Source organism: Peromyscus californicus, unplaced genomic scaffold, assembly GCF_007827085.1.
Source record: "Peromyscus californicus insignis strain IS unplaced genomic scaffold, ASM782708v3 Scaffold_5__1_contigs__length_169319896, whole genome shotgun sequence".
Taxonomy (NCBI): domain Eukaryota; kingdom Metazoa; phylum Chordata; class Mammalia; order Rodentia; family Cricetidae; genus Peromyscus; species Peromyscus californicus.
The window spans coordinates 9,565,613-9,578,187 of record NW_026294573.1 but is presented as its reverse complement, the minus strand read 5'-3'; the positions used below and the strand labels follow the sequence as shown (position 1 = coordinate 9,578,187).

Genomic DNA, 12,575 nt, shown 5'->3' with positions numbered 1-12,575 from the left:
AAAAAAAAAAAAAAACCAACAAAAAAAAAAATCTCTGTGCTTTGTATGTAATTAGTTCTGTTGGTCACTGAACATTTCTCTGTATATTAAATTTATTCTGCGGGCTGGAGAGATGGCTCAGAGGTTAAGAGCACTGGCTGCTCTACTAGAGGTCCTGAGTTCAATTCCCAGCAACCACATGGTGGCTCACAACCATCTATAATGAGATCTGGTGCCCTCTTCTGGCATGCAGGCAGAACACTGTATACATAATAAATATATATATATATATATGTGTGTGTGTGTGTGTGTGTGTGTGTGTGTGTGTGTGTGTGTGTGTGTGTATATATATAAATTTATTCTGCCTGTTAAGTTTTGCTGTTGGAACTTTTGTTTTTGATTAACACATCATTATGCATATTTATAACATGATGCATTTTATAACTATGTACTTTGAAGAACACATGTATATATCAGTACAATTAGTATATCCATATCATAAGCATTTCTCATTTGTTTGTAGTAGGTATATTCAAAATTCTTTCTTGTAGCATTTTAACATTGATAATAGTAGATATCCTGTTATTCAGTAGAACACTAGAATTTGTTTCTCTTCATTTGTCTTGTTTTCACTTTTCTTTATTTTTGTTCTTTTTCCTTTCCACCCACTTATCAAATTCCCACCCTCCCCGTCTCATTCTCCTCCCTCTATTCCACACCCCATTGGCCTTCAGACCATGAAAGAAAGATTGAACTGATACGCTTTCTCATGTCTGGCTATGTGACTATGCATATGTTGGACAGGGTTTCTGAGCACGCCACTTTGCTGCTTTCCTCTGCTGTGGCCACCTTCCACAGTGAGGCTGACTCATGGCCACCTCTTCTCTCTCTGCCAGTTCCCAGCCTCCAGAATGAAAGGGTACCCAAGCGATATGGTTAGTAGCTAAACTAGCTCTGCCTTAGATGTAGAACCAACTTAGGCATTTTTCCTAAATCCTGATTCGCCATATGAGAAACACCAATATTTCTGTTTGTTTCCCTACTTTACTGTAGAGTTCTGTGTGTTGTCAAGATCACATCACAGTTCCTGCAGGGAGACTATAGGGAGCGGTTTTTTTTTTTTTGTTTTTTTTTTGTTTTTTTTGTTTTGGGTTTTGGGTTTTTTTGGGGGCGGGGGAAACGACACCTTTATACCTCCATCTCTTTTGAGAATGAGGTGCATTGATTTTTTTTTTCTTTCTTCTTTTTTTTCTTTTTTTTTTTTTTTTCTTCCCCGGGACAAGGTCTCTAACCCAGACTGACCTTGAACTAGCTGTATAGCTGAGAATGATCTTGAACTCTGGCCCTCCTGTCTCATCTTCAGAGTGCCTGTACATGTATGGGCCATCATACCCAGTTTATGGGGTGCTAGAGATTGAACTCCAAGCTTCATCTATACTAGGCAAGCGTTCTCCCTGCTCAGCTACGTCTCCACCCTCCTGATACTTCTTTGTTTATATTTTTGCAAAGTATTTTTCATTTTGATTTTTACACTAGTAGTTGGTTTTTGTTTGTTTGTAGTGTTAGGATCAAACCCTGGGCCTTGTGCCTGTTAAGACAAGCATTTTACCACCGAATTACTTTCAAGCCCCCACCCCTCTCCTCTCCTCTCTGCCCCTCTCCTCCCCTCCTCTCCCCTTCCCTTTTCCCTCCCCTCTCTCCCCCCTTCCCTCTTCCCTCCCCTCTCTCCCCCCTTCCCTCCCCTCCCCTCCCCACCCCTCTCTCCTCTGTCCTCTTCTCCCCTCCCTTCTCTTCCTCTCCCTTCCCCTCTCTCCTCCTCTTCCCCTCCCCTCCCCACCTGTCTCTGCTCTCTCCTCTCCTCCCCTCTTCTCTTCTCTCTCCTCTCTCTCCTCCCCTCTCTCCTCCCCTCTCTCCTCTCCCTTCCCCTCTCTCCTCCTCTTCCCCTCTCTCCTCCCCTCTCTCCTCTCTTCTCCTCCTCCTCTCTCTCCTCCCCTCTCTCCTCTCTCTTCTCCTCTCTCCTCCTCCTCTCTCTTCTCCTCTCTCTCCTCCTCCCCTCTCTCCTCCTCTCTCTCCTCTCTCTTCTCCTCCTCCTCTCTCTCCTCCCCTCTCTCTCCTCCCCTCTCTCCTCTCCCTTCCCCTCTCTCCTCCTCTTCCCCTCTCTCCTCCCCTCTCTCCTCTCTTCTCCTCCTCCTCTCTCTCCTCCCCTCTCTCCTCTCTCTCCTCCCCTCTCTCCTCCTCCTCTCTCTCCTCCCCTCTCTCCTCCCCTCTCTCCTCCCCTCTCTCCTCCTCTCTCTCCTCCCCTCTCTCCTCCCCTCTCTCCTCCCCTCTCTCCTCTCTCTCCTCCTCTCTCTCCTCCCCTCTCTCCTCCCCTCTCTCCTCCTCTCTCTCCTCCCCTCTCTCCTCCCCTCTCTCCTCTCTCTCTCTCCTCCTCTCTCTCCTCCTCTCTCTCCTCCCCTCTCTCCTCCCCTCTCTCCTCCTCTCTCTCCTCCCCTCTCTCCTCCCCTCTCTCCTCTCTCTCCTCCTCTCTCTCTCCTCCTCTCTCTCCTCCCCTCTCTCCTCCCCTCTCTCCTCCTCTCTCTCCTCCCCTCTCTCCTCCTCTCTCTCCTCCCCTCTCTCCTCCTCTCTCTCCTCCCCTCTCTCCTCCCCTCTCTCCTCTCTCTCCTCCTCCCCTCTCTCCTCCCCTCTCTCCTCCTCTCTCTCCTCCCCTCTCTCCTCCCCTCTCTCCCCTCTCTCTCCTCTCTCTCCTCCTCTCTCTCCTCCTCTCTCCTCTCCTCTCCTCTCCTCCCCTCCCCTCCTCTCTGCTCCTTCCCTTCCCTCTCCTCTTCTCTTTAGTGTTTGCTTACTTAGATGACTACCAAAACAGTAACCAGTTTTCTTTTGTCTTCTTTTTTTTTTTTTGTCTTTTCAAGACAGAGTTTCTTTGTGTGGTCTTGGCTGTCCTGGAACTCACTCTGTAGACCAGGCTGGCCTCGAACTCAGAGATTCACCTGTCTCTGCCTCCCAAGTGCTGGGATTAAAGACATGTGCTGCCGCCACCACCACCACCCGGCTCCTGGTTTCCTTATTAGCAGCTGTAGCACATGTGAAACACAGCTGGGTGACTATGGCTGATGGGCTGTTCATTGGAGAAATGCTCCATGGTTGATAAAGCCCCTTCATATACATTATGCCAATAGGTCTTCAAAAATATTTTTTCTAAGTAGCAGACTAAATATTATGATACACATTTATAAATTGAGAAGAGACTCACAGAGAGTAAGAAGCTCCACCAAAGCCACATGCATTAGTACTGTTAAGACTGGAACATACATCTGAAGAAAATGTGTACAGATGATTATGTACAGATTCCTGTGTTTACAAGTCAAACCAGTGGTTCTCAGATCCTTCCACATGTTAGAATCATCTGGAGAGTTTCAAGCCTTGGAAGGCAGAACTGCATCCCACCCACAGATAGTATGATTTGATTATCTGGGGTGTGACAACCCTTGTGACATGCCAGGTTCTCCTCTGGTGCTTCCCAAGCATTGTCTCCTCAGTACAGTTGTGATGTGGCACCATGCTCCCAGATAGGAAACTCTCGAAAGCTAAGGTTTTGAATGATTTGTAAAGCACATTTACTTTATATAAAAACCTGTTTTCTTGGTTGCAGAACAGTGTCTTGAGAAGGAGGGCCTTAGTGCTTGCTTTCCTTATGCTCTGGATTAGAGGCATTGATACACTTAGTGGTTAATGTTCTGTGGAACTTTCACATTGAAGTCTGTGCTCTTAAAGACTGATATTAAAGATGTGTATACTGGGGCTGGAGAGATGGCTCAGCGGTTAAGAGCACTGCTGCTCTTCAAGAGGACCCAAGTTCAATTCCCAGCACCCACATGGCAGCTCACAACTGTCTGTCACATGGCAGTTCATAACTGGTCTGTAACTCCTGTTGCAGGGGACCCAGTGCCTTCATACAGACATATATGCAGGCAAAACACCAATATACATAAAATAAAAATAATTTTTTTAAAAAAGATGCCTATGCTTTTGCTGAGTGAACTTGGAGCAGATTTTGACATGTTATAAAAAACTTTTTTTAAAGTTCCAGCCACCAAGTTAAACACCATGAACAAAACCAGCCTTGGGCAGAGCATGAGCAAGTATGACCTTCTGGTTTGGTTTGAGATCAGTGAACTGGAGCCTACAGGAGAGTAAGTCCTATTTTTCAAATACTGTTTCAGAATTAAGAGAGAGAGTTTTGAGCAGGTTTATCATGCAATTATCTTGTCGAATTCATCTTTTGGATTGAATTTGGGTGCCTTGCTATTTCTCTCTGAATGAGATGTTTGCCAGAGGCCATCCAGGGGAATTGTTGGCACTTTTGTTAGCAACAGCAATATGATGGCGACCAAATGCACTTGGCTATGAGGGAAGACATGGTTCTATGAAGTTCAGTGGAACAGATTATACAGGTATGCTTCAGGTTCAGATGGAGATGACTGGGGACTAGTGAGATGGCTCAGCAGGTATGGGCACTTGCTGCCAAGCCTGACATTCTGAGTTTGATCCCTGGAACATACATGGCAGAAGGTGAGAACCAGTTACTGTGAGTTATCCTTCTATCTCTACACATGTACCATGGTCAGTCATAACACACACACACACACACACACACACACACACATACACACACACACACACACACACACACACACACACACACACACGTGTGAATAAATAAATAAATGTAATGTAAAATTAGAGTGCTAATCTCAGTGAGGGCAGTAGGAGCCTTTGGATATTTCCCTGGATTAAAATTTTCAACCTTAGCCATGTGTGATGGCACATGCCTTTAATCAGATCTCTGTGAGTTCAAGGCCAGCCTGGTCTACATAGTGAGGTCCAGGATAGCCAAGGCTACATGGGGAGGCTCTGTCTGGAAAAACCAAAACAGAAAAAATTCAATCTTGCCCCTGTATGAGACCACTTTATCTTCCACTGTGGCATTGTAGGATATTTCACAGTACCTTGACCTGTACCTGAGAGGCTAGTAGCACCTCTGTCCAGCTGTGCTGACCAAAGATATTCCCTAGAAAAGAGCCACTCTCCTAAATGAACAGGAACATAAGCTTCCTTGTCTTTATGAGCTGTGTTAGAGTAAATAATCAATACAATTAGTGTTTATAGTTGTTTCTAAAATGACTTGGGAAGAACATAAAGAGAGCCTACTCCTGAAAGAGGCAAGTAGCTGCACCCATTAACACAGATTTGGGAGCAACTGTTATGTAGTGTTTCTCTGTGTGTAATTAGCAGCAAACCACCATCAGCAATGATCAGCACCATGAACCATTAATAAATGTCTGCTGTGCATATGGCCCTGTGTTAAATATAGCTCTGTAACTGATGAATGTGACTTTCCATAAACAGATCTGTAATGTCATAGCTTGCACTATGAAGACATAGTCACAGTGATGGTTTCTACTGAATTAATTGCTTTCTGGAGCTTAAAATATTTAGAATTGGAAATTATCTACTTATTTCCACTCAGTTCTATAATAGTTATGCATTATTTACTGAATTGTTATGCAAGGGACAGAGATGGAACCAAAAAAAACCACTGTTCTTTTAGCACTGCAGTCAGGCAGAGATGGTGAGAAACAGATTCATGAAAAGGGTGACAGATGCAAGTGGTTCTGTGATTAAGTGCCTGCACGGGGTCAGAGTGTAGAAAACACAGCCCAGGGCTGCAGCACCTGGGACGACTTGGCAGATGAAGTAGCCTTGACTTCTGTCTTTTGTGTTTTTACTCTTACAGGTATATTCCAGCCGTGGTTGACCACACAGCAGGCTTACCTTGCCAGGGGACATTTTTGCTGCACCAGGTACTGAAGTCTGAGAGAGAACAACAAATTTCTCAACTTTTCATCTCTATTTGGAGGGAGTAAAGTGGGAGAACATTTTTGCTTTATCCTGTCCCTTGTTTTTAGCAGGGTAGGAAATGGCTGGGATTTGAATACAAAACTTTAAATACTATTTCTATTTGTATTAGGGTTCTGTAGAGTAACAACTGATAAAGTTTATATAAAGGGGATTTTTTTTAGAATGACTTACAGACTGTAGTCTAGCTAGTCCAATAATGGCAGCCTGTGAACAGAAAGTCCAAGAATCCAGTAGTTGTTCAATCCACAAGGCTGGATGTCTCAGCTGCTCTTCAATATATGCTGGAATTCCAAAGAAGTAGGTTCAAATGTCAGTGAAGGAATGGACTTGCTAGCGAGGCGAGGGCAAGCAGACAAAGAGCAGGGTTTCCTTCTTCCATTTCCTTATAGAGGTTTCCTGCAGAGTGTTTGGTCCAGATTAGATGTGGTCTTCCTACCTCAAAAGATCTGGATTAAAGGTGTATGTTCCCATCTCAAAGATCCAGATTAGAAGTGGATCATCCCACTTCAAATTCTTAATTAAGCCAAAATCCCTCATAGGTGTGCCCAGCCATTTTGGGTTTTAGTTACTTCAGACATAGTCAGGTTGACAGCCAAAGTAGCCATCACACCATTTTTGGTTTTTATTTTTGAATATACTCTTTGTATGTATAAAAATATTCTAGAATAGTTATTTTTCAAAAAGGGTTTGGAAGGGGATTCTCCAGGGCCTCATCTTTGAAAGCGTCACCATTAGTTGATGGTGTCGGAAGGAGTCAGTCTTCTTTAGGGATGTGGATATAGAGAGGTTGCCCAGGCCCCAGTGGACAGCCTCACACCTGTGCTCATGTGTTCAGGGCTAGTTGGACTGCGGCTGTTCATAGCAAAGAAGGAGGATGTGAAGCAGAGAAGGTAACAAGGTGGGAGCATTAGGAAGAGTTGGAGGGAGGTGGTGGTGGATGGGGCTGTGGTCAAAACACATTGTATCTATGTATGAAAAACATTGAAGTTAAACTACTGCCATTTGTGTTGGTCTTGTACAATTTTATATACATTTCATAATGTTTAGAAGCTTCGCGTTTCACTGCCAGTAGTCTTTGTTTGGTTTTATTAATTTGTTTCTTTACTGTGTCATCCAGGCAGGCCTCCAGCTCACAGGGGAGTCTCTTGCCCAGCCTCTCATTTGTTTAAGTTAGCAGGCTTGAGCCACCGTAACCTAGCAATGAGGAATTTCTGTTCTTCTTCTTCTTCTCTTGGTTTGATTTTGGCTGTACAGGCCAAACATAGAGCCCTTTGCATACTAGGTGTGTTCTCTATTATTGAACTATGTCCTTAAGACTGTTTTTTTTTTTTTTTTTTTGTAACAGAATCTTACTGTGTAGTCCAGGTTATAGGCAGTTCTTTGTTGGGATTGCTAGCTCACCAATAATTACACAGAGACTTAATATTAATTATAAAAGCTGGGCAGATAGCTTAGGCTTGTTTTTAACTATCTTTATAATTTAAATTAACCCATTTCTTTTTATCTGTGTTCTTTTACATGACTCAGTTACCTTTACTGTGTACTGCCCATGCTGCTTCCTCTGAATCTCCTGGAATATCTGCCTCTCTGCCCTTCTTCCCAGCATCCTTTCTACCTAAAATCCTGACTAGCTATCGGCCATTCAGCTTTTTATTAAACCAATCTGAGTGACACATCGTCACAGTGTACAAAAAGATTATTCCATACCAGGTCTTTGAACTTAGAGATCCTCCTGCCTCAACCTTCCCAGTCCTAGGATTACAGGCATGTGCCACCCACCCCAGCCAGAAGTTCTTCATGGGGGTAGATGATCAAAGTTTGAAAGGATTAAAAATACACTTTTTAAATAGATCCTACTCATTCGGTTAAATTACATTCAAAGCCTAGTATGCTACTACACTTTTGTGATACCAGCATTTAGGAGGTATTATGAATTCAAGGACAGTCTTGGCTTCTTAGTAAGTTCCTATCCACTTTGAGCTAAATAACAAGATCCCATCTTTTAAAAAAATTTAACCAGGTTGGACATGGTGGTAGTTCAAGCCTTTAATCCTGGCACTTGGGAGGCAGAAGCAGGCAGATCTCTGAGTTCGAGGCCAGCCTGGTTTGCAAAGTGAGTTCTAGGACAGCCAGGGCTACACAGAATAACCTTGTCTCAAAAAAAAAAAAATCAGCCATTGCTCAAAATGACTTGTCCAGATTTCCATCCATGTTGTATTGGAGTTCTTACCCTAGAGCAGTGGTTCTCAACCTTCCTAATGCTGGGACTCTTTAATACAGTGCCTCATGTTGGATGACCCAGAACCATAAAATTATTTTGTTGCTACTTCATAACTATAATTTTGCTACTGCTATAAATCATAATGTAAATATGTGATATTCAGGATACCTCATATGCAACCCACAAAGGGGTTGAGACCCACAGATTGAGAACCACTGCCCTAGAGCATATCACAGGGTCTCAATCAATCAGTCTGTTGGTCTGTCTCTGTTTCCCCCACCTCTTGTGTTTGTCTGTCTGTATGTCTGTCCCACCTCCACCTCTGCCACTCTTTCTTTCTCTATCTCTCTCCCAGGATGCATGAATTCCTCTTGCCTCAACCTTCATGCTGTGATTACAGGTGTGAAACACTGTGCCCTACAAGGCATCTCTTAAAACCAGATCAGCAACTGCCTTGTTCAGTTTCTAACACAGTCTTCTAAATTGTAATCTTGTTCCATTTCCTAGGGCATCCAGCGACGGATCACAGTGACTATTATCCACGAGAAGGGCAGTGAGCTCCACTGGAAAGACGTTCGTGAACTGGTGGTAGGTAAGTATGTTCCGTTAGCCGAGGACAGCCTGACTTTTAAGAAATGTCATCATTCTGTGCAGAGTGCAGGAGAGGTATAGAAATGTGGAGAACACAGAGTAGAGAAAATAAAGGCCTTGAGTTTCAAGCTCTTTTGAGTGCTGGTGTTGTGGCTTAGGAGTAGAGTGATTGCCTAGTAGATGCAAAGTCCTCAGTTTAATCCCTTCTACTGCAAATAGAAAAGAAAAAAAAAAGAAAGAAAGAAACTCCTTTTCCCAGTTCCCATTAATATGCCGTCCTACTATTAACTATGAGTATAGATCTGAGCTAGAGGTTATGAGAAGATCATGAAGAAATCTCTGCTCATTCTGAATGTGTAGTTAGTTGTTGTAAAATAATTAGATAAATCAGTGCCATGGTTCGGTGGTAGAGTCCTTACCTAAGATATGCAAAGCTCTGGCCTCCATCCTGGCATAGTAAAACAAAATGAGACAACCTTGGGAAATCATGTAGGATCCTAGACTTATTCAGATGATCTCTAAGCACCTAATTACAGAGATTGAAAAGTGTGTGTGGTTGGGCAGTGGTGGCACAGGCCTTTAATGCCAGCACTTGGGAGGCAGGTCAACAGAGAGAGTTCCAGGATAGCCAGGACTACACAGAGATACCTGTTCAAAAAAACAAAAAAAGAAAGAATGTGTGTGTGTGTGTGAGAGAGAGAGAGAGAGAGAGAGAGACAGAAACAAACAGGGAGAGAGAGCATCTAGGCAAATATTCTCCATGAAGATATGGTACCTAAGATTGAATTTAGGGTCTTGCACATGTTCTGCCACTAAACTAGCTCCTTATATCTTTTTTTTTAAAGACAGGATGTCACTAAGTTGCCCAGGCTGGCCTTAAACTTGTGATCCTTCTGCTACATAGCTAAGATTATAGGACTGTGCCACCAGACCTTTTGATTTAACAGAATTATGTCTTGTTTTTAATATGCTCATCTTCTGGTTTCTTTATCCCTTCTTTTAGGTCGGATTAGGAATAAACCTGAGGTAGATGAAGCTGCTGTTGATGCTATCCTTTCCCTAAACATCATCTCTGCTAAGTCCCTGAAGTCTTCCCACAACTCCAGCAGGTAAGATAACCATGGGACACAGAAGTGTCAGCCTGGTGCTTGTTGATGGACTCCCATTAGACTTCCTGTTTCTGACAACTTCAGTGCCAATGAAGAGAGGAATTCCCTTCTTCAAAAATTCTGTTTTAGACAATAGGCATGGTGGTGAACACCTTTAATCCCAGTCCTGGGAGTCAGAGACTAGAGGATCTCTATGAGTTCAAGGCCAGCCTGGTCTATATAGCAAGCTCCAGAACAGCCAGGACTACATAGAGAGATTTTGTCTCTAATTATTTAATTCATTAAATTAAAAGCAAAAAGAAATTCTGTTCCAGAGCTTGAAAGATGACTCATTGGTTAAAAGGGCTTACTGCTCTTGCAGAGGACCCAAGTTTGGTTCCCAGCACCCATATCACATGACTCAGAACAGTCTATAATTCCAGCTCCAATGCTGATTGTGCAGAAAGCCTTTAGGTTGCCAGATTTAGAGAAGAGAAACATTCTGATTTCTTTTGTGTTTATTAGCTTGATTTCTTTTTTTTTTTGTAAAGAATATACAATTGAAAATCGTGAAAATGAATCTTTTAAAAAAGAAGAAATTAAACCAGTTATAGAGGTGCATGCCTTTAATCCCAGCACTTGGGAAGCAGAGGCAGGTGGATCACTCTGTGGCTATCTCACCAGCCTGAGCATTCTTTGCATTAACTGAAGCTTTGTGTGTACACATTCATTTATCAAGCTCCTGCAATAGGTTGAAGTCTTTTATTTAATTATGGGATCATTTGTTGGAATTCTGATTCTTTCTTGTAAAAACCACACTCATAATGTATCATGTAATTTTCTAGTTGGTGAAACAAGAACTGGAAGCTGAGAGGAAGAGGGATTTAAAGTCAGAAGCCATTGTGGGCCACATAGTGAAAGCCTGTCTCAAATTAAAAGAAAAAAATCTCACCTAAATTTAACACCTAAATTAAATCATTCAGAATTTTCACTTTAGAAAAAAATCATTAAAATTGGTCTTCACAGAAAGTTCTTTTTACCTTCATATTTGATTGATATGTCTAATGTTTAATTAAATTTAAATGATTATAATAACACAGATGGCATAAAGAGATTTGAGGGGGCTGGAGAAATAGCTGAGCAGTTAAGAGCACTGGCTACTCTTCAAGAGGACGCAGACTGGGTTCTCAGACCCACATAGCAGCTCAGAACTGGCTGTGACTCCAGTTCCATAAACCTAGGCATATGAGACACCTCTCTAGTTTGGAATATTCCTTTTTATCTCTTAGGGAGATCGAGAGCTGTATTTGTTACTTGTCTTGTCGCTGTAGCAAAACCCCTGGCGAACAGCAACTTCAGGAGGGAGGAAAGGGTTTGTTGCAGTTCTGGAATGTGGTTGTCATGGTGAGGCAGCAGGAGCCTGAGGCAGCTGGGCCCATGGCATTGCAGTCAGGAAGCAGAGTGATGAACACTCAGCTCACTCTCTTCTGTGGATTCAGTCTGGAACCCCAACCATGGAATGGCACAGCTCTCCTTTAGGGAGACTTATCCCACCTCAGTTAACTGATCTAGACAAGTGCTCTCTCGCTCTCTCTCTCTCTCTCTCTCTCTCTCTCTCTCTCTCAAACACACACACACACACACACACACACACACACACACACACACACACACACACACACGCCTACAGGTTTGTCTCCCGAGAACGATTCTAGGCCTGTCAAGTTGACACAGTTTTAACCATTGCAGGCTTATAGGTTAGTGTGGTGAGTTGCTAAGTGAGCTGAACTAAGAGGGCTTATGTTCTAGTTATGTAAGGGCTAGTGTTTAAGTTGAATGCATAGATTGCACATTGGTAGTACCATATATGTGTCTTAAGGGCTTTTCTAACACATGATAGTAAAGAATAATTGACAAGGTCTCGATTCCCTTTCTTCCCACACCTACACTTGTGTTAACCAATTGCCTTGGTTTTCTTTTTGCTCAACAGCAGTGTCTTACCATATCCAGTACAAGGTCCCCATGGGGGGTGATTAATAGATCTGATCTCCATATCCCCTTGTATGTCAATCCTTTTTCTTAATGAATTCTCAGAAGGGTCCATGTTACTGTAAGTCCCTTATCAGATTGTATCCCAGAGTTCTCTATTCATTATTTGTGCACTGGAATTCAGTTTGCTTGTTAGCATATTTTGCCTTTTTTTAAAAAAAAAAAAACTTTTTTCTATGCTTCTGTCTCTCTATATTTGTTCTCCCTCCCCCCTCTCTGTCTCTCTCTGTCTCTCTCTGTCTCTCTCTGTCTCTGTCTCTGTCTCTCTCTCTCTCTCTCTCTCTCTCTCTCTCTCTTCTGGTCACCAGACTAACGAAAGCCTTTTCTGTTTTGCAGGCTCTCTCTTGATAAGGATATTCCTAGGTACTTGGTGTTGCCCTTTTGCACATAGAGACTCTGGTTTACCAGGATGCTTTCTGTCGTATGTTGCTTTGGTTGCTGTTTTGTTCAGTGATTTAGTCCCTGTGTAAACCTAAGCTGTACCTAGAACAGAGCAAGACCTTGTTTTGCAACCTAAGAATACCACTGGTGCCTTAGGTTCTACTGATGTATATACAGTTTCCTGTGTAACTTCTCTAAATCTTTTTTTTTTTATTTTTTTTTAATGTGCATTGGTATTTTGCCTGCATGTCTGTGTGAGGGTGCTGAATCCCCTAGAACTGAAGTTACAGACAGTTGTGAGCTGCCATGTGGGTGCTGGGAATTGAACCCGGCTCCTCTGGAAGAGC

At 42.9% G+C, this 12,575-nt stretch overlaps 1 protein-coding gene across 14 annotated transcripts in view; it reads left to right on the top strand.

Annotated features, from left to right (window-relative positions):
- Kif1b (kinesin family member 1B) overlaps positions 1-12,575 on the top strand; it is a 145,809-nt gene that overhangs the window by 113,422 nt on the left and 19,812 nt on the right. For 7 of the 14 annotated variants that reach the window (XM_052717438.1, XM_052717444.1, XM_052717448.1 and 4 more), the window contains 5 exons: positions 4,061-4,169; positions 5,774-5,840; positions 8,627-8,711; positions 9,714-9,819; positions 12,184-12,210. In XM_052717438.1, coding sequence (XP_052573398.1) covers positions 4,061-4,169; positions 5,774-5,840; positions 8,627-8,711; positions 9,714-9,819; positions 12,184-12,210 — 394 coding nt within the window. The remainder of the gene's footprint in view (positions 1-4,060; positions 4,170-5,773; positions 5,841-8,626; positions 8,712-9,713; positions 9,820-12,183; positions 12,211-12,575) is intronic. The other 7 variants (XM_052717449.1, XM_052717446.1, XM_052717445.1 and 4 more) reach the window with 1 other exon arrangement.